Raw genomic sequence first — 22525 nt, 5'->3', positions numbered from 1 at the left:
AATCACTGATCAAATATCTATCAAACTAAAACAGACAAGGACAAAAGAGGGACACTACATCATGTATTGTGTTGACTTTTTTTTTTTTTTCCATACTAGCTACTGTGTAACTCAGGGTTTAACATCTATGTATCTGTGTGTGTGTATGTGTGTCTCTGTATCCATGTGTTGTGTTGTGTTGTGTGTGTGTGTGATTGTTTTTGTGTCTACCCGACACCTCTTAACATGTATTTTTAAAATCCGTCCATGCAAAACTCCCGACTGTGGGGGTTTTATAGTCAGTAGAATGTGTTACCAAAAAAATGATCTCTGATGAACCGACAACCACTCCACTGGGAACTGAAACTGCACAAAATCACTTCAGCACAAAAGCAGAGAGAATGCTGCTGGTAACAAATGCAACTGAATACCTGTCTGTCGTACATGTGTATGCATGTGTGTGTGTGTGTGTGTATGTTTTGTATGTATGTGTGCTTCTGTGTATGTGTGTTTGTAACTGGCGAGCGAATCGAGAGAGGGCATCGTATACCAGATCACGCTCTGGCTCGCCGCAGAAAAGCCATCTTCTAACAATGTACTGTTGCGATACACATATTTGTACTAATGTCAAAAGTTGAAAGCAGTTAAGTATATGACTCCTAGTAATTCTAGACTTAGTATTTTTCGGCCAGTGGAGCTATATTCTCTAGCCTAGTCTTGGTGTCTTGAGTATTACAGTCCTGTGTTAAGCCCGACGCTGTTACCTACTCTTAACCTATAAAAACACCTACAGCGCTCGGTATGCTTAATCCCTACCAATAACGGCTAACAAGTCCAAACCTCTGATTTCATTTGGTGTTGGTGTAACAGAGACGGCGGCGCAGCCCGGCCCGGTCGTGAGCGTAGGCCTACACTCATCGCTGGGTCAACTGTCAGTGTTTCACTGTAATGGTTGAGTTCATAACAGAGGGGATGTCTGACGCGACTACATTAACACTTACATATAGTCAGGGTTTTTTCTTTTTTTTTCCTTCAAAAAAAAAAAAACGGCATTTCATAAGAGCTATTTTTTTTTTTTTCCATGTCAATTTTGTGGCACACGATAGAGCATAAGTCATCAACATAGTAAGAAAATAAGGTGCTTCTTGTTGACTTGCCTTTTTTAAAATGCAATGAGCTCATTTCAACCTCTCTTCGTAAGTTTATAGAGATTTACAATGTTCATGGCCAGCATCTCTCAGGCTGTATCTGTCGGTCTACTGCTTTTTTAAAAATCTGCAGTTCTACCAGTAATTGGTAAGAAGTACATAACTTGTGTTTCCGTTGTCAGATGAAACCTACTGTGGGGGATAACATCTCGTTCTCTACAAACATAAGTGCTCTAATAAAACAATTCGGTATCTTATAGAAGTCTCAGATTGTGAGCGGCACACTCTCGGGTCCGCTGTGAGGCCTCCCTCTCCCCTGTCATGTGACATGTGTTCCGACCCATAAAACCTCTGCCTTGTTTGGCTGAGGTACTCGAGGGCAGGGAAGTGCTTCCTGTTGGTCTAAAGTGACACACCGGAGCTCTGCGGGGGCAACAGCTCTCGGTGTTGGGCTATCGTCATGACAACAGTTACTCAATCACCACCCCGGAGGTGGAGGGATCTTTGAGGCTTTGCTGCCACACCGGTTATATATCGCTGGCAGCCTCAGTCGGCTAGCCTTATTAAAATACACTTTGGAAATAACTTTTCTGAAATCTGAAATGATTCCCAGGAATCCTTGACGTGGAGGATCAGGAGTCCTTTCAGCTTCATAGCAAAAAGTTCTTTTGTGAATGTGTGAGGCCAGTCTGAAGGGAACTCTGCCTGGCAGCAGTCACCGTAACCCTCACCATTCATTTCCGTCATTCGCTGGGCAGCATTATTCTTTTTCTTTTTGGCCTTAACTCCAGAAGGTGCCTCAGAGTTTTTCATTTCTTTATCACCTGGTAGAGGACTGTCCAGTGTGGTTTAACATTTTTTAAAACAAAGTGCTTCTTTGTCTGAAACCACTCTGTTCACATTCTGACGTCTCTCAAATAGATCTCTACCTTTAAATGTAGTTCTACATGTCATAATGATTTACTTAGGCGCAGGGGACACCCCTCACAGGCTGTCAATTCAACTGTATAGGGGCTTGTTCAAATTCATTATATTTAAATACAACATTAAGTGCTTTTGTTGGGAGAATACAATCAAAGCTTTGGGAGAAAGGGACAAGGGGGATGGGAAGATAATATAATAATGCACTTTTTTCTTTTTTTTTGGAGGAGCGGGGTAAAATCTTGCATACTTTAGGGCTTAAGGTGCATAAATTCATGGGGTCTCTTAGCACAGCTAAGCTCTAGGCTATGCTACATAGGTCAAAGTAAGATAGCACGCTAATACCATGGTGGTGCAGAAGTGCTCCAGTGATAGATAACCAATCAATCTATAAAAAAGGGGTTTGTTGCTAGCGAGTATGCTAACTCTATGTGTTCAGCAGAGCGGCTAGCCTGCAGAGTTTTTTGGGGGGGGGGGACGCGGGTCACTGCACAGAAGAATGATACTTAAATCTTTCCCCACATATCCAGAGTCAAACTCTGAAAACATCTCTCTGAGCTCATGTAAGACAAATCTTAACACGAGATGGCTATGGCAACGAACCGCATCGACACACACAACTACCGACCATGGCGACCAGGCCTAGATGCTGTAACCATGGAAACCACATCCAATCTGTCACCGTAACCGCAAGCTTAACATCTGTGTGCAGAGATTCAAACAATGGGACCATTAAAAAAAAAAAAAAAAAAACACAAAATAAGAAACTCAAACTGTACAGGTACCCATACTTAAGAGGGGGCTCGTTTAAGTGGTGGGCGGTAATGGGGGTGGGGGGGGGGGGGGGGGGTTGGGAGGGTGGGGGGGGTCGGGGCTTCAAGCTTATTTTACTCTGAGTGCGGGAGGGAGGCATTTAGGATTTTTGAGGGGTGGGGCGCTTACAGACTCATGGAGAAATCCTCTCTTCATAAAACAATGTAAAACCACATGAGAAAACTAAAAAGGGAGTAACAGCTAACTGCTTTGGCTTATCGCATGGAGCAGCAGAGAGGACGAGGAGGAGCCTCGCGTCGCTTCCTGCTCCATGTGATAAATGTGCACAGCTAGCAGGCAGGGCTACAAAAACAGGGAAAGGCAGTCGAACACAGATAACTCTCTCAGAGCAGCGCATCCCGGTAAGGACGCCGTCACTCTTCCTTCTGTAGCGCTCCGTCTGACGGGCAGTCGTCAAGGCAACAGGGGGCCTCCACTTCCACCCCCTCTGATTGGTTGTCTCTGCTGGCTAAGGCACACGGGATTGGCTGGGCCAGGGGGGCCAGCTCCAAGGGCTGGCCGATGGCGGAGGCTGCTGAGCTGCCGTTCAGCTGCTGGGTCGCAACCTCTGGCGTGGAGCCCGCCTCCTCTGAGGGCTTTGGGGGACTGCTGGATGGGGGGGATGACGTCTGGAGGTTTAAGAGAACAGCAGGAGGTGTCAGATGTTAGAAAATGACAGACGACGAGGGAATTTATAGCTTGATTCATCTTGAAAAATGAACTATGAGGCTACAGAGCTTTGAGTGAAAGTTAAGCTCGGGTCGTACCTGTGTTCTGTTGGCAGTTGCCTTTTTCCCTCCCCTTACTTTTGCTGGAATCTCTTTACCCCTCCTGTGAAGTAGAAACAGACACGTTGAGATGCAGAATAAAACCAGTATCAGCGCCAGTAGTCCGCCTTAAGGCTCGGCCACACCAGCATTTAATACTGTGAGATTTCACACAGAGCTGCTTCATTGTAGTGAAGTAAATCCGTGCAGGGACTTCTTTACTTTCTGGCAGCTTGTGTAAAAGTCAATTGTTGTGCCCGAAATGTAAGAAGCTGTTGTGTCAGCTGATATTATTTCCTGTTAATATAAAATTGCAGTGCAAATGCCTTGAGGTACATAATCAAGTGGATGGTGTAACAATATTCTTAAATGTGCTTTGTTGGCATTCATTTGTTGGATAGCGAGCTTGTTGGAGAGCTGTTTAATGTTTCTGGCTTGATGTTGTATTTACCTTCTGGTATTTCCAATAATTGACTCAGATATTTCGCTCTGCCACTTTCCGCTCTAACGAGGCACTTAAACGAGAATATTTTCTTTAAGCTTATCGCCTCTAGCGGCAATAACAACAGCCTGTCTGCCATTGAAGAAACAGAGATTAAGATTAAAGCAGTGACTGTTGTTAATAGGATTTCAAGGTTTTGGATACGGACTTCTAAACTATGGTAGTTGTGGTGATTTAAAAAAAAAAAAAAAAAAAAAAAGTCATCATCGTACTCACCCTTTCCCTGCTCCCACTGACACCACCTGCATGTTGAACCCCCCTCTCCCACGGATTGGTTTGTTCCCAGCCCACTGGCCGACAACCATGCCAGCTATCTCCAGTTTCCCTCCCTGAGGGGGGATGGACTGAATGCCTGAAGAGAGAAGAAAATAACCGATTATTGAGATATACTTCTGTTATCGTAGAGAACGTCTCCATCCAACTAAAAGTCAAGTGTGTTTATAAGTTTATTTGTATGAAAGCCGGAGAAAAACGAGCATCTCTGTACCTGGGAAGGCTCTGGGTCTGTGCTGGGCCGGGTGATGTGGATGATGCGGGTGATGATGAGGAGGCATGCCGCCCATGGGGCGAGGTGGGTAGAGGGGAGGCATGGGGTAGAAAGGGGGCACCATGGCGGGGGGTAGGAAGGCAGGAGGTGGAAGAGGAGGGGGAGGAGGAGGAGGGCGGGACAGGTTGATGCCCTCGAGGATCGCCTGACGCATCTTCTCAACCTTGGATACCAGCTCCTCCTGCAAGGCAGAGAGGACCGTGATTCACAATTTCAGCTGTCGACACGGTTACTGATGTGAATGACACACACACAGCTGTTAGTTGCAGCCCTACTCTTACTGTTGACTGGTTTTAAGATGCTTTCTGGACTTAAAAAGACATTATATTATATCCTCGGTTCGTACCTGCCCCTCACACATGTCCAGCAGGGCAGCCCGGTCTCGAGCGGCCCGGGCCAGTTTGCTCTGGAACAGTTTGCCGTCAAAGAAGCCCCAGGGACAGCAGTGTTCCCATGGCAATGGCTGGCCACACACATCATTGATGAACAGTGCTGTGTCAACGCCGGCCATAAAGAGAGCAGCCAGCTGCACGCCGCGGGCGTCCACCTTCTCCACCTGACAGCCAACACACAAACCGACAGTGACAGCATCTCCGCATCGTATGCAGCGCAGAGAGAAGGGCGGCAGAGAAGACAGGAAGATACAAGTAGAGACAGTGTAGAGGAGTCATGAGTCATGTGGTCTTGCTCTATCTTGTGTCTGAGGGAGACGCTTCCGAATGCTTTTTATTTAAAAATCACCCTTCCGTGGGTTCAAATTGATGAGGTTATTACTTACCATGATAAAGATCAGCTCTACGTGTGATTAGAAAAGAACAGAGGAGCAGAATCGCTGTGCAGAGAAATGTGCTTTTGACGTGAACAGCCAGGCTCCTGCTCGCACGAGAACTGATGCTTCACAACGCTTCCGCATCCGGTCTGAAGACGCCGTTACCGGATATGTCTGCTGATTTTCTGTATTTCTCTCATTGTCAACGAATCTCAAGAGCCCAACCGACAATGAACTCATCCTACAACAAGTATCGTGTGTGCATCCGAAGCCTGATATGTCTTATTCCTCTGCACACGTGCGGTGGCGTCTGCCATACGAGGAACTTCAAGGTTACAATCTTATCGCTGTTATTACTCTTTGGAGTCGTTTCTAAATAAAGTACCGTTGCCTTTGGGGCAAAGGAACATGTCACCCAGTGCAACAATGTGGCTCACTGACATGATTTTAATCGTTTTCAGACAATAACGGAGATCTATGGCACAGAGCAATAAGATATATCAGACTCTGGATACACACACACACACAACACTTGTAAGTAGGATGAGTTCATTGTTGGTTTGGTTCTGCACATGAGATTTGCTGACAATAAGAAATATATAGAAAACTGCCAGCCAAATCCTTCAAAGGACTGTAAAAAGCTGAACATATCCAGAAGCTGCATCACTGATTTTGAGGCTGTTCTGGTCTTGTACCAGTAGAGTTTGTGCTACTCAGAAGTGAGATGCACAAAAACGAGCAAACCAGAAATATAATGAGAACTGTTTGCAGAAACATCTGTATTCAGTGATGATCTAATAACGACGGCGTCTTACCTTGAGCTCCTGTAGCTGGTCGGGTTCGTAGAGCTGGTTGGAAACAGCCTGCGCCAAGAAGGCATCAAGCTCATGTCTATGGAGGATCCTTCCTCCAGGCCACTGCATCATATACCTGAGGGTGGTGGGGGGGGAGGAAAACAAAACATTTTCACAGCAGATATTTTGACTCCAGCAGGTGTTACTAATAACATTAACAATGGCTCCGCTCTATTCAAACGTCCCAGTAAGTCATGAGAGTGTGACAGCGAGCCAGAGAGCGACTGAAAAGAATTCATTAATTTTTAGTATTTACACCTTTATTTTTTGCTATTGTGACATTTCAAAACGTCTTCTGTGAAAAAGGCCTTTAGAGATAAACGGTGCGTAATTAAATTTGTAAATATCATCCGACCCAGCGGGCGAGCAGAACGGTTCAATAAAAATTTCTAGCGGAGGAAGAACACAAAACGCTCCCTGTCACCTCACGCTGTCACGCTTTACTGCGACTCTTCAAAAAGAACGGATGCCATTGTTAGTGTTATGAGTAACACCTGGGATTTTTCTACCGTGACCAGTTGAAATGTTTACTGTGGAAAAAAAATCCCATTAACATTTTGACATCAATTTGTGAGAGCGAGGGTGATGCCGATCTCGCGTGTTCTGTATAAAACCACACAGCCTCGAGAGGAGGTTTAAGCATCTACTGCAGTACGGATAACACATGCAAATTTTAAAGCGGCAAATATGATGCTTTTTGTGATTTTCTGACATTTATATGCTGTTATGATATTAGATGTCTATGTTAAACAAGTTCCAAAGCATAGCTGTCAGATAACGCACAGGTCTCAGCCTGCTCTGAACACTTCACTTGCAATGTTTGTTGTTTTTTTTTTTTTAACTTTCCCAGCGAGATGACATCAGCTCGTCATGCGTGTCCATAAACGACCGTCCTTTCTGTAATCTTAGCTGCTGAGGTTGTTCACGTTGTCCGCTCGCATATCTCGGATCAAATTTCATCTCAAACGTGTACAGATGTATTTGAGAAGTTGCCGAGGTGAAATCCTACTGCTATTGTTTGTTTACGTAGCCGCAGGCCAATCAGAAGAGAGCGGACTCATCGGGAGGTGGGCCTTAAAGAGACAGAGGCTGAACTGACGGGGCTGCGTAAAGGGCCGGTAAAGATAAATTAATAATAAATAAATCATTCAAATATATTCCAGCCGAGCCCAAGAATATGAAAAGAGATCTTGAAACGTGCCGTCATACCTGAGCACGCAGCACATGAGCAGCAGATGCTGTGGGACTTGTGCTGGGTTGAGGAGGGCTGGGCAGTCGGAGCGTAAGCAGGCCAGGAAGGCCCTGGTTCTCCTGGAGCGGTCCTCGCTGGCTCGACCCAACCACAGCCGCCGCAGGTTGGGGCAGGTCCACTCCCGGAAACACAGGGCCGGAACCAGCTCCGGAGTCAGGGCTGACTTGGCCTTACCGCTGCTCCACTCTTTGACAATCACTGGAGGAACTGTGGCACGGAGGCGAGAGAGAGAGAGAGAGAGAGAGAGGGAGATTTGGTATGGATATGTGCGGCATGCTTTGGTTTAAAAAGGATCTGATGCAACAGTGGGACTATAAATACATCGGAGGCGGTGATACAGATGTTTCGGTGCAGGGGCTTTGGAGCAGATCATCATGCAGTTTAATCGTGCAGTTAACACACTCATCTAAACCCTCATCTAAACGGTGCAGGTGTAGATAAATATAAACACGGGTTCAGTTCTCATGTTTAAGGACATTTTTTAGAGAATAGTCCTCTCTATCATCAGCATTTCAGGGAAAGCACACGTGTAATTACTGACATTAATGTTCTGATCATTTTGCTAACCTTAAACTCGTCTATTAATGTCTAAATCGGCTCCTCAGGAGCTCAGTGACCTGCTGGTAACACGAGGCGCGTCTACTGGGAATTGTAAGGTGCCCTTTCGTTAAATCCTCACTTGGACAGGAGGCTTTTTCTGTTCAGGGGATCAACATGTGGAAGTCTTTACTTACAGAACTCAAAATGGATCATGACTGAGAGCATTTTAAACTCAAACTGAAACAGTTTTAGAGAGGAATCAGTCATGAGTCATCTGATGATTTATGAAACTTTTATGGTTTGTTTGTTTTGTAATGTACACATATGTATTGTTGAGTCTTGTGCGGTTTCACATGTGTTTTACTGTTGAGTTTTATGTATTTTGAAAGTCCAACTAGGGACAGACATTGCAAACTAGCTTATGCAATAAAGGCTGTAGTGTGTTGCATAAGTTCATGCTGCATATTTGTCCCTATACAAATATTTACAGCTGGGTTTGGTACATCAAAATGTCCTTCGTGGGAAAAGAATACAGAGTCACATCAAAGTGGAAAATATTTCATAATAAGTGGGCGCCTCCCTTAATCAGTATTGTGACAAGTCAGCAGATATATAACCACCATAAATCTACTTCCCATTAGTGAAGGGAACAGAGAAAAAGGGCCAAGTACTGGATTTAGATATACGTGATGGTCAACAAGTAGGATTTCACTGGTACGGCAGCCCAGTCACAGATCAATATGACATGGTGGAGGTGTTCAGGTAACTGTAGAGAAACTGTATAAACATGCTCCAGTATGTGCCATCTTCATTCACTGATGCCTGCTTTTGGTCAGGGGCCTTCAGTGGTTCAGTAAGAAAAGATTTTTAAAAAATAGAGGGAGAAGAAAACATATAAAAGCTTTACTGGGGTGGAAAAAGTCCCAGATAGACTGACATGAAGCCAGCTGCTCCCAAACTTCTCTTCCACTAACACTCAGTTCTCAGTGTGTTCTGCTATCGACAGTTTCTTTCATTGGTTTTTCTATAAAGTTGAAACATGATACTTATCTGCTAGCATTAGCTTACATTAACTGAAAACATTAACAGTACTGTTAGTCATCAATATATTCCCAAGAGCTGGTGCTAAGTACAGTTAGAGCTGCTACTATTTTTAAACTCTAATAAATGTTTTTTAAGGAAAAATGCCAATAATTAGTTAGTTACAGCTTCTCAAATGTGATAATTTAAGCTTTTATGTGTCACATGACAGTAAACTGAATATCTTTGGATGTTGGGATGAAACTAGACATTTGAAGACATCACCGGTGAGTTCCATGTGCCCTTTTTCTATGAGCTTATGTCAGGTTGCACTGACAAGTCACAGAGACGTGTCCTCATATTCTAGGATTACAAGAAAAAAATAAATCAAAAGTTTCCAGAAAAATACAGAGTTTCACAGAAATGTTTTAAAAGAAAAAAAAAAGAGGATGTGTGGAAAACTTTTCCCTTTGGTTGGATCCTCAGACGCAAATCAGAGAATAAATCTGAGTACAGTCTATATAATATGTTCAATCTATCTCCAACGTCACCCTCATCATCTTTCTAGTCTCTGTCCCAGCACCTACCTTCCAGGGGAGCCCTTTTCCGGAGGGCGAGCCTCTCCAGGCGGCGGTGTGTTTCGGCCAGACTGAAGAGGACGCCGTAGGCATACTGTCTGGCAGCACGGAACAGCAGAGAGGCAGGAGGCAGCTCTGAGTTACACTCATCCTCTATACACACTGGCATCTTCATCTCTCCCTGAGTGGTGGGTGGGTGGGTGGGTTAGTGGGAGAGAGGTAAGGACGAGGGAATAAGAAGAGAGATTAAAGAAGGGAGCGACTTGAGGATTCTGAGGAGGTTGATGTATTATCTTTTTATAACACTTGTTAAAACTGTACCAGATGATTTATGGGCCTTGCGGCGTAGAGTGAACGCTTGCAGAGACGAATACAAAGACGTTTTTCTAACAATAGTGAATAATGGATGTCATTTAAGTGAGGAAAACCGTTTACCTTGGTCAATATGTGGTAAATCTGAGGATACATCAGTCCTCTTCTGTGTCTGTGCTCAGCTACACGAAGAACCTCAGCACTAACCTGAAATGAAAAAACTCGGTCAAACCCGACTACGACTGTGCTGCCGTCACACAGTTTGAAAATATGTTTTTTTTTTTTTTTCATCTCTCACAGACTCTCACCTGAGGCAGAGGGGGTGTGGTTATGTCCATGTGACTCCGCGTCGCCATAGACAGCAGTGACGGAATGTTTGACCCGCTCCCGTTGCCTTGGGAACCGTCTCCAGAGGCCGAGCCCCCCCTTCCGGCGGGATCCTCCCACCGAGAGGGCTTGTCCGTCAAATGGCTGAGAGACGAGACACAGAGGGATGGGTTTAGTTATCCTGACCCGGCTCCGCACTCGATGCTTACTTTGTTTCAATAACGAGTAAAGAGTATTAGCATCGATGTAAGCCTCTCACACACTTAACACACTCCACAGTAAATCCAAGGTGTCCCCATTCTGACTTTTAAATCCCCCTTTTTTTTTTTTTTTGGAAGAGGACTGTGTCAACAAAACCTCAGTAGCTCTAATCCTTGATTTGGTAAATTCGGAGTCCAGTAGATGTGTGACAGTGTTTCAGAGTTGTGATGATTATTTGATTAATCGATTGACAGAACATGAATTTAAAAAAAAAAAAGCCAAAAATTTGCTGGTTGCAGCTTCTCAAATGTGAGAATTTTGCAGCTTTATGTGTCATACATTATAATAAACTGAGGATCTTTAGATTTTGGACTGTTGATTGGATGAAACAAGTCATTTGAAGGTGTCAACATGAGCTTTAAGATATTATAACAGGCATTTTCTAACATGATCAGATGAATCAGTAATGATACAGTATTTAGTAGCCATCTGCTGTTCTGCTACACCGGGTTTGCTCAGTCTGATTCGTCTCTGTTGGCCTCAGCTTTGTGAAAGTGGGCCAACATGTCGGTAACGCACAACGTGATGCTTTTCAAAAAGAGCACTTCATCGATTTTGCCGGACTTCAAAAGAACAAGCAGAACAGTGATAGAAGAGAGAGCGAGAAGAGCGGTTTGTTTTCTTCTTCCTTGTCAAAAATCTGGCACCTACATTACCCACAATGCAACTTGACTCCATTCACTTCAGTGACATCACACGAAGCAAATAATCAGATTTCGCCCCGGCTCCTTCTGAAACCATAAAAGGCCTCGTAAAAAAACTATTTAAAGCTTTTCTTTAAGTGGTTTGAAAACCGCAACAACATACTGCGAGATTCAAACAATGTGCTCAGAGGTCATTACTTCCCAGAATTAAAACACTGGACTTTTAAAAACTCAAGCTGACTAAACAGCCACTTGCCACAAATCTTTAAGTGCTTTTTTTTTTTTTTCTAAAGTACAATCGACCTTTCAAGCAGCACGTTCCCTACTTTCTCCCTTTTTCCCCTTCTGAGCATTACTGTAGTAAAAAAAGATCAACAAACTGCAAAAAGCCAAACTCTCCTTGTGATCAGTCAAAACATGCGTTATTGCTCCACCTTAAACAGCAAAGTCTCCTTTTCACTTAAAGTCTCCTTCCACTCAAAAAGATGTTTCTCTTCTTAGTTGCATGTTTGAGCTTCACTGTGCAGAACGACGTGTGTGCAGAGTTCGACACTAGGAGGATGTTTTCACATTCAGCTACTGAAAGTTTCTCTGCACTCATAAAAAAAAACCTGATTTTAAAGGGGTGGGACTATGAGCATGATTTGTGACATCACAACTAGGTCCAGTATGCAACTGGGGGGGGGGGGGGGGAAGGGGTACTGGTGAGCTGTGAATCACATAAATAAAACTTTTTTTTTTTTTTCTCCGATTGTTTCACGGCGGATACGTTCTAAAGCACAAATAAACACGCCCACACCTCCGCACAACCCTGCGGGAAGGTAGCAGATTTTGTGTGGATGCTCCATCCTGTCTGCTGTGGCCTCTCTCCTCTCTGCTCTTTGTGTGTGTGTGTGTGTGTGTGTGTGCGATTCAAGCAGACACACACACACTTGCAGCTCTTTACACATTCGAGACACAGAGACAGAGAGCAGAGAGGAGCAGAGGAGAGACATGGATAGGCAGATAAATACACCAGCACACACTTCTAGTGGGTGATAAGTGATGATGGAGAGGGATTACTTTTGTATGTGTACATTGTTTTTTTTTTTTAGGAAATCCTGCATAGTATACCTTTAATACCTGACTGGAGAGGATCTTTAAATGTAACAGAGGTAGCTATCAGTTTGCTAATCATGTCTCTTATGCTCGATCCGTGTCTTACTTTGCATTGCTGTCGTTGGGTTCATCTCCATCTGATGACGAGGAAGGAGACGGAGAGGGACCGGACTGAGTGCCGGTGTGATGGTTGGGTAATCGGCTTCCCCCCTGAGTGGAATCATATGGAGCTGACCAGTCAGAGAGGCCCATCTTGCCTGTCAGTGAATCGTTGCAGTCTTGGGACGGTGGTGGTGGGTTCTGGAACAGAGGGGTGGAGCCAGGTCCGTACGGAGCATTTTGATAGGGTGGCTTTAACCCCGGAACCTGGGGAGGGAACTGTGGAAATGGAGAGGGGGGGGAGGGGGATAGGGGGAAAAGAAAACACATTGGCGAAGGAGGGAAAAGAAGCAAGGGGGGGGGGAACTGATACCGTCCTATTTTATTTCAGATCAAACTATAAGCATCTAAATCGAGGCTGGTAGGGAGGATTTGGGATTGGAAAGGACTGCGGTCTCCTCCCTTAGCCAGTTATTCCCCTAAATGAGCACATGCCACAAAGGGATTTCAAAGAGTAAAAACTTAATCCACTCTGCTACATGTAGATTCATGTAGAGCTGTGAACAACTACACACACACACACATAAAAGAAGATGAGAGGATTACCGAGCAGAAGGAATCTACCTGATTCTTTCCAGGCTGCATCGGTCCCATGTGGCCAGGTGGTCCCCCAAATGGATTGGGTCCAAACCCAGGTACTGAGCATGATGAGATAAACAATTAAATACATATTTAGTAACCTAAAACACAACTACATGATTCTGTGGTCTAAACTTGTTTTCTAAGCAGTTTTACAAACTCACAAATGAAAGAGGAGGGCCCCATGTTGGGCGAACGTGGTTTGGAGGCGGCTGAGAAATACTCCACAGCTTTCTTGAATCGCTCCACTTTGTCCTCCATACGAGACTGTGAAGAAAAAGAGAGGATAGTGTTGACGACATATAATGCTGGGATCATGTGGAAATGTTTGAATGTCCAGCTGAGGGATGTACAGGTCTGTTGCAGAGTTATTTTATATTAAACCAAAGCAAAGACTTGAAGAAACTCATGTCAGGCGTTCTTGTTCATTTGTCAACATCTGTTATCCAACATGGCTTCCCCCACTGACCTCCTGACCTCAGGACAACACAGCTTTAGCATTAAAGAGAGACCACAGGTGCCATTGATAACTACACAATCCAATAACTGGTTTCATCTTAAATCCAGTTCAAGACAAATGTGTCTCCCAAAACACATCGACTGCACCGACCGGTCCACATTCAAAAACTACTCAAAACTCAACTATTTAGAGCTACTTTATGTACTTTTAGTGTGTTTTAAATAGAGATTTTTCTACTTTCTTCTGAGTAAAACATCTTTGAGTACCTTGAAAAACACTCAACACTAACACAAATAAAATGTATTATTATTATCATTATTATTATTAAAAAATACCTGGATTTGGCTTGCATGTTTCTATATTTTTATTATTAAACAGATCCCATTAAAAGACCAAAATAGAAAAAATAAAATAAAAATAAATATATCTGTGTGACTTCCTCACCCTGTCTGTGGCTCTTCGCCATAAACCAATTTGTTCCAATCAAAAGATAGAAATCTTTAAAAGCAGGTAATAAAACAGCTCGGCACTGTAGTCTCTACAAACATTACTCAAACGGGAGGAAATAGTGCATTTGTCGGGGACTATTTTCAGCCTTGGATTCGGTAAGTGAGTGAGTGAGTGAGTGAGCCAGCGGCAGGATGTTTATGTGGAATCCGCTCAAAATAAACTACAGTTTGTTCATAAGGAAATGAAGGGAAAACGTCACCCGCTTTATGTGTTTGAAATCATTTTTCGGACAACGACGACGGAGGAAAAGAATGTTTCTTGTTAGTAGAATCGATTCGTCGTCGGTCTCGGTCTTTTCGTGAGGTTTGTTGACAGTAGAAATCATCGACAGACGGATCCTTTGAGGTCCAAGTTTAACAAACACAAATATACAACCGGCATCTGAAACTGATGACCGAACTGATTCTCACTATGAAGTCGGGCTGTTTGGACGGCTGTCCTTTGCTTATCTACCGTACTTCAAACACTTTTGGTCAACTGTAGCATCATACTGTTACATTATTATTTAATTAACTGACTTTAGCTAAATGATAGAGTACAATCAATTATATTTAAGTCCAAAACCCCAAAAAGATATCACATTTACAGTCATACATGACATCATATCCTCAGATTTGAGAGGCAGGAACCAGTGAATTTACAGCATATTTCAGTTTTTTTTAATTGCAATGAATAATCAATGATCAAACTGTTCCATCCATCAACGGACTGCTTCAGCTCTGACTGTCTCCACTGCATGAACTTGATGTCAGCCATTAAAAGCTGCTGCAGTTTTAGCTCAGCCTCCCACTGGAGCAGCAAGAAGATAAACGCCACGTTGACGAACAGCAGTGACGAGACAAAGGATGCTGATTAGTTAAAACGCTAATGAAACCCCAGATATACATGTTCAATAACAGTCGACTGAATTTACATTTAATTTCCCTTTTATGAGTAACACTGCAAATATTACAGCACCCTCTTCTGATAAAATTGCCAAACACACACATGACTATATATAAAAAAGGTGTGGTAAGATTCTTCTATGGTTGAGCACTGATGTGTGAGGATGCTGACTCAGGCCTTGTGTCAACAGCGATGACCTATTTAAACTGTCAGAGGCGGTTTGGTATATAAGGTTGAATGAGAGTTGAAAGCATGTTCTTTTCTTTTACATTTTCTGATAGAATATCTCAGTTAAAAAAATGTCCGGCGTACACATGACCGACCTGTGACTGTTTGAAGACATCTCTGGCGATGGCGTCGAGGTTTCCCAGGTCTTTGATGGAGGAGACGTACTCGGAGACGGCCTTGATCACCACCTCACAGGGCGGCAGCACCAACTGATGGGCTCGCACCTGAGACGGAAAGAGTGCAGAGGTTTAATTGTATGTATGTATTTGGTTAGATAGAGAGAAACACAGTGAAAGTGCCATCTGAATATATTCATCTGTATTATTTATCTTTTAAATTTAAACCTCACGACCAAATATGTTTAATGCCACAATTAAATCAGACCTTTAAAACAGGATAGATTCATTTAAATGCTAACTTGTACGTTGGATTTCAATAGTGAGTCTGACACCAATATAAATCTTGCTTATCTAAATATTCTCCTGGTGCCAAATTTGAAAAATCACCATTCAGGACTTCACTACGAGCTGCACATTCTCCTCTTAGATATTATTCAGCATAAGAGCAAAGAGAAAACTCCCTCTGATGTCTGTGCAACATAACTGCTAATGTGTGTATTTTACAGGATCAAAATGCTACATTCATGTACTTATTAGGGCTGTAACAAAAGGATAATAATAATGTTTTGTCTGACTATAAGTCAAAAGCGCAGCAGGTGTTCAAGTTTACTACAACATATGACAAAGAGAATCAGAAAGCTGTGTCATTTTAGAAGCTGGAACCTGAGGACGTGTAGCGTTTTTCCACTGTTTTTACTGGAAAAATGGCTGAAAATCAAAACAGTTGACTTGCCAGTTATTTTCTGTCAACCAATTAATTTTTTTTTTTTTTCAGCTCTGGTACTTTTTATGACACATTAAAAGGCAGACAGAGCAGCTACTTGAGGATTTCTAGTGTTATTCGTAAGCAGTGACACAAAACAAGGCGTCACAATATATGAGAATAATAGACAAAGTGAAAGTAAGGAATGCAAAGCAGCAGAGAGGCGTTTCCTCTGCTGAATCAGCTCATCACAGCACCTCCGAACCTATTATCACACCTCAAGTTTCAAGTTTACCATGACGATAGCTGTGTTTCCTTTAGATTCACAAGAGCATTTTAAGCAAACTTTTGAAATGTCACAAAAAAAAAAAGGAAAACGTGAATTAGGTGCGTTTCCATCAACTGGTTTTAAACGGATAAACTACACAGCGCATAGTTTCATCAGTAGATGGCGATATAAACTTAAATAATCTGCCAGTAAACACAGTAGAAGAAGTAGAGGTTGCCAACCCGAAACAAAACAAACAGTTCTACTGCGTGGCGAGAGAAAAACGGAGAGTCGGCCATGTTTCACGCTATCTGGAGACGCTGAGAGTAGAAACAGCCGATCAGTCATGTGAGTTAAATGTTCGCTACGTCATTATTTATCCAACAAATATGTTTCCTTTACCAATTTTGCTTTTTTGACATTTCCAAAATCCACCTCGAGCAAGTGTAAAAACTCTTTCACGAGATTGAGGACGTTTTTTCATATTTTGGCGTTTCCATTAAGCTGTTTTTTAACATGATACTTAAAATGCACATAAAAATAGTTTAATGGAAACGTGACTAATTTGTCTAGATCACTCACTGTACAGATCAACACCAGAGATTCTAATGTATGATTGTCATTTCCCAACTGACTGGGAATTATTTCTCCCAGTTAGTATCTTCCTTATCTATTTATGACTCATTCGTTCCCATCATTTCTATTTTGACTCACTGTGATTATAGAAATTAACTTTTCCCGCAGATGTCTCACAATGGAAGTCTTTTATAGAAGAGAGGACACTCCCTGAACTTTTAGAAGGATCTTATTGTGAAAGAGTTTGCGCTGAACAACAGCAACAGCAACAACAAGCAACAGATCAGAAAACAGGAATGCTTCCTTCTAAAAAAAAACTACTAAAAAAAACAATAAAGCAGGGGAAATTAGAAATAAAGCTGCGTCCCAAGTAAAGACCCGGTTCTGTTTACACCTGACGTAAATCAAGCCTCACCTCATTATCAAAAAATATGTTATTATTAGAGCTAATGCGATCTTATAGCAAATTGTGGTTTGCAGAGGACTTTGGACTTCGAAGCATATGGTACCTTGAGAGAAGCTAGTGGGTGTTCTGGTCCCAGCAGACTCCAGTGGAAGGCAGCCAGGTCCTCATCAGGCAGAATATGGTTTCCTGCAAGACGGAAACTCTTTCAAATGTTTGTTGTGTCAATGAACAAAGTATGACAGTCGAAGAGAGGTGCCCAAAATATGTTTTAGTTTCAGCAACAAAAGAGCAGGGTGGTATACATGCCTGACTGTGTGTGTGTGTGTGTGTGTGTGTGTGTGTGTGTGTGTAAGCTGTGGTATGTGAAAGTGTGCCGCTCCCTACCCAGCAGAGCAGCGAAGCAGGGCAGGTGCTGTGTCTTGAGCCCGAGCTGCCTGGCAGCCTCAGACAACAGATACTGGTGTGTGGTCAGGTTCTTGCCGTTCCAGCTCAGTTTGAGCGCGTGCGAGGAGAAGTAGGCGGGTACGTTACAGAGGGCAAACTCGGAATCCTGAGCGATCAGGCCAGCAAATCCATAGTCCCTGTACAGAGACAGCACTTCCTGGTGGTGGTCCTCCAAAGTCTGTACAACCTGTGGATGCAAAGTGGACAAAATTCAGCGTGATATATTATAAAAAGCCACCAAGCTAGAAGTCCCTGCAACATACTCAATTTATGATAAAAAGGTGGAGATCACACATGCCAGTGGTGCTGACGCTTCAAACTTTATATGCTTACAATATACTTTAAGATCTCCGAATCACAGGTGAGGAACATACCCTGACGTAGGGCGACATAATAGCTTCATAGAGCGCTGACAAATAGCTAAAATCTGAACCGCTGTCAGCTGCGCCTGCAGAGGCCAAATGACGAGTGACGTGCGTGGTTATGTCTCAGAGTGAGAGCAAGAGAGAGAGTCATGATTACATGGGGATTGTTATGTTAATCATGTTCATCAAAGTCTGTGTTAATCAATGCGAAAACTAAAATTATATTCAGTTACTTCATTAAAAATGTATTTAATGAGCTGGTAATCAAATCTCTTCCCTCAAATGAATGCGATATGGGACAGGGACGGCAATGCTGATTGTGTGGCTCCTGTTTTATGACAGACTGCTAAATCTGTCAATCACTGATTATAACATTTAAACCAATTTGAACAGCTAAAATAATGCAAAAATTCCATATAGATGGGACTAAACGTGTGTTGCACTACATGCAGTAGCTGCACAAAGAGGAATGGATTTAGAAAAAGGTGTAACTCAAGTTGATACTTGAAGCTGTTTCTCAGAATACAAGTTGGAAAAACAAGTACACCTGGGATCTGTGAGTAATGATGCCGTACAAGCGCGAGGAGCATCGGAGTGTGTTGTACTATCATGTGGGTGGGATTTTTCTATTCAAACAAGAACCCTCTGAGGATACACCATGGCATTGAGTTGTTTTTTTTTTTTAAATGCAAGCATGCAAGCAGACGGAAAGGTAGATATAAGGCGAAAAGAGAAAGCTATAGGTAAAGTTGGTTGCGTTTATGACAGGCCTCAAAAAACAATGTAATGAGTCACGTTTCCTTTTTGAAAAACATCACCTTAATTTATGCGGTGTACCATATGAGATGTCTGTTTTAGATAGCAGACATCCACCTTAACCTTCTATTTATGTCAGAGCAAATATTTTGTCAACAGGTCATTTGCATAAAAAAAATATTTTAATTGTTTTTCTCAATCATCAACCGACTGAAATACACAAAATAAGTCATCACAAATGCAGCACTGTCAGGCACTGAGGATCTATAAATAGTCTATCCACTCAGCAGTTGTTCAACAATGTATGAAAGGTTCACTGAGTTCATGTTATGTAATCTATAGGCTAGACTAGGTCATGTTGTACAACACATGTTTCTGACTCCTATTTAATCGGGATGTAGCTGCTGCTTCACATATCTAAAAAAAAAAAAAAAAAAAATCTGTTGCACTGGATACATTTCTCCTCCCAGTAGACCATCCCAGATACATCCATGAGAGCAGAGCAGACCAGCAACACAAAATCAGCTAGAAGCACAAATCTATGCCCTGCTGGCAAGATACAGCCAAAGCAAAACAACCTGTTTGACAGATCGGGTTCGTATTTTTGCACAGCGTTAAGTTAAACAGCAAAATTACACATTGGCTCGTTTCAGTGGTTATGGGCTGGTGGTAGGACTTTCTCACAAACAGGAAGGAGTTAAACAGCTCCGAATGATGTAAGCTACTAAATGGGCGTGCAACAAGAAAGGGCAAGTATTATATGAACGGCATGGCAAATGACCACAATAAAACAACTTCACAGCTTTGATCACATTGCTCACCCGCACTCGGAAGCGGAACATGGCGAGGCGGACGCAGTGGCTGAGGCAGGCCGGGGGCAGGAACCATGCCCGGGGAGGCGGGGTGGCCTTGCTGCCGACGTGGTTGACTATCAGCTGCGCCGTCTGTCGCTGGCCCTGAGCTCGCCGCGCCCACTCGGGCCAGCGCTCCTTCCCCAGTGTGCCGTTGAAAACCACGACCAGCTCCAGGCCGCCCTGGTACAGGCAGGCCTGCGACAGGGCGGCCAGGTAGCCCAGCATGGCGTTCCACTCGCCCCCGCACACCCAGTCCGTCTGGTAGCCGCCGTAGAGGCGCTGCAGGCCGGAGTCAGCGTCGATGAGGATCCTGGCAGGCGGGGGCGGGGGAGGCATGGGCCCGGGGTGATGTGGGTGGTGGTGCGGATGATGATGGTGAGGGGGCTGGCGGGCCGCGGTACGGGCAAGCTTCAGGAGGTCCACCGGGACTGCGGCCCCGGGACACCGCTTCTCTAGATATTCTTGAAAACCCTGCACTCCCATGACGGTGTTATTGAGCCTGTGGGTTTGGCCGGGAGCGGGCTCTGAATACGTCCTGTACGCCGTGTTTGTGATGTGGTGTGGGGCGAGACTGTAGCTAGCTGTAGGCAAGCTAACTGGTCTCCGGTGTAGTGACTAACTGTAGAGTTTAGTTAAACCCTGCGAAACCACGTCTGTGTCACCCAGACTAGTGAAATGAGTCACCATGCACTGCTGTGCAAGTGTGTCAGCTAACGTTACTTTTTTCCCGAGATAATGAATTCCTCAGTTTTGGTCGTGGGTGCTCAGTTTAGTGTCCATCCCTGTGGATTTCTGGTGAGATGCCAGCAAGGCCAGTGCAGCTACCTACAACCAGAAAAAGTTCACCATATTTCCTGCTTCCATAATTTGGCTTTAACATAACCGGCTTCCAAAATGTGGTTGGCAGCTAATAACGGAAATGCATGCCAGGTGGTGGATATTATCAAGAAACTCTACAAAGTAGTGATCCTGCTGGTTTGTGCACATGAAACAGATGCAATACTGCGCATTAGTTAGCAACCCACAGGCTGGACGGCCAGTTCGCGGACATGATGTTACACCGAGCAGCTCGCAAAATCCTTATTTTTTTTTAATCTGACAGCTGAAATATTTGACATTTATTCTGCACTACCTCAGGCAAATGTCAGCACATGTGTAGCGATAGGTTACTGGCTCGCGGGTGTCAGAATATCAGTTAAAAATAAACTAAAAAGCGGTGAGCCTGGTTGACTGACTAGCTGTACTAATATTTGCTAACTGTGCGGCTAGCTGCTGTTAGCTGCTGGCAGGGTCCCCGGCGTGATTTGACGCGTCAACTCCCGAAGACAAGTCCGGGGCGGACACGACGCGGAATGAGATGGATGTTTGACGAAATAAAAGAAAAGTAACTTAAAAGAAAATAAAAATAAAAGCCCGATGGTGCCTCCCTCGCTTTCTTCCACACTCACGGCTTCATGTTGCAGAGGGGAACATTACTTCCAAGCGACATCAGCCATCTTGCGACTTCCTCGCGGCCCAGTTGAGTGGGAGGGAAGAAGGTGGAGGGAGGAGGCGCGCCCGCGCGGGGGAAGCTGGGAAATGTAGTGTAATAGCTGTCTCACGTCCAGTTTGGGTAGCTGTTGTGAGACAAAGAAAAAAACTACAACTACCAGCATATGGATACCAACGGTTTGGATGAGGATAAAAAGCAGGAGAGTAGAATTTCTCCAAGTGGTCCACAAGTGATTCAACTATTACAACCGCCGTTATTTGACCGTTATCTGCCCACTATGCCGCTCTGAAAGTATCTCCTCTTGCATATAAACATGTACATATTTATAACATAACTGCTGCTGAGGCTAAATATCTGCCTTGTAGAAGACATTTATAATACTCCAGCAGTGATTTAGGAAATCTGAGTAATGAAAGCTAGTGAATAAAAAAAAATCAAGTAGGCTTTGAATTCGTCGTTATTTTGTACATGAGATATTCATTGTGGTGTAACAGGTAGAATCGTTCTGTCCCGTCCATGTTGAGTATCAGTGAGTATGTCGCCTCCCTGTGGATGTGTTCAGCTCGGTCCTCTCGGGAGGAAAAAAGTGTCTTTTGGGGGGAAAATGAGGAACAAACCAAAGTAGGCCACCGGGCCCTCAAGGCTCTCTGTTCAGTTGCCATGGTGACGTGAAGCTAGCCTGATGGACTGCAGCTCCACTGTGTTTGCCCTCCAGTGGTGGAAAGTAACAGTACATTTACTCAAGTACTGTATTTAAGTACAATTCCGAGGTACTTGAGTATTTCCATATCATGCTACTTTGTACTTCCACTCCGCTACATTTCAGAGGGAAATATTGTACTTTCTACTCCACTACATTTATTTGACAGCTTTAGTTATTTTTCAGATAAAGATCTGACACAATGGATATTATAACAAGCTTTTAAAATACAACATTTTGGCTTTTGACATCTTACAAAAAGCAGTGTGTAGTCGGGGTCACATTTTAGAGATCTATGAGTTATCAACAGCTCCACAAAATAGTGATTTTTCCCTCTAAACTTCTCACATGATTTAATTTCAATAAATGTTCAAATGATCCAATGTATCACCAAAAATCAAAGATTAGAGAAAAAGTCTACTACTACATTTATTGTCTTATAGTTATTTTTTAGATGAAGATTTTACATAAATAGTATATTTTAATTCCCTAACTGTTGTTAAATTGTTTGCTCTTTTTTAAAATTTGTAGCACTTTGAGCTGTATTAGTGTGTGAAAGGTGCTATATATTGTAAATAAAGTGTATTATTATTATTATTATTATTATTATTATTATTGTAAAAACATGATACACTTAATAATAATATGATGCAGTGATATTACTATTAATCTACCCTTGACTCCACACA

The 22525-nt window shown here is 43.3% G+C and overlaps 1 protein-coding gene across 1 annotated transcript; it reads right to left on the bottom strand.

Moving 5' to 3' along the window:
* Window positions 1-2895: 2895 nt before the first annotated feature.
* fam120c (family with sequence similarity 120C) lies at window positions 2896-21180 on the bottom strand. Its single transcript, XM_044353006.1, has 17 exons — window positions 19612-21180; window positions 17610-17856; window positions 17329-17411; window positions 15249-15377; window positions 13235-13337; window positions 13056-13129; window positions 12439-12710; window positions 10311-10473; window positions 10126-10209; window positions 9700-9871; window positions 7510-7759; window positions 6262-6376; window positions 5024-5233; window positions 4618-4858; window positions 4347-4482; window positions 3629-3692; window positions 2896-3490 (listed from the first exon to the last, which is right to left on the bottom strand). The coding sequence occupies exons 1-17, from the start codon at window positions 20125-20127 to the stop codon at window positions 3236-3238; spliced, it is 3114 nt and encodes a 1037-aa protein (XP_044208941.1). The 5' UTR covers window positions 20128-21180; the 3' UTR covers window positions 2896-3235.
* Window positions 21181-22525: the final 1345 nt, after the last annotated feature.

This window comes from Thunnus albacares, chromosome 5 (assembly GCF_914725855.1).
Source record: "Thunnus albacares chromosome 5, fThuAlb1.1, whole genome shotgun sequence".
Classification (NCBI taxonomy): Eukaryota; Metazoa; Chordata; class Actinopteri; order Scombriformes; family Scombridae; genus Thunnus; species Thunnus albacares.
The sequence above is the reverse complement of the archived record's forward strand: the minus strand, read 5'-3'. Positions and strand labels throughout refer to the sequence as shown.

Excerpts from the sequence above, each read along its gene's own strand:
- fam120c (XM_044353006.1), bottom strand. The coding sequence starts at position 20,127 with ATGGGAGTGCAGGGTTTTCAAGAATATCTAGAGAAGCGGTGTCCCGGG. Across the intron at positions 13,338-15,248 it reads ATGTCTTCAAACAGTCACAG|TCTCGTATGGAGGACAAAGT; the intron begins GTCGGTCATGTG and ends TTTTCTTCACAG. Across the intron at positions 6,377-7,509 it reads CTCATGTGCTGCGTGCTCAG|GTATATGATGCAGTGGCCTG; the intron begins GTATGACGGCAC and ends CACCACCCTCAG.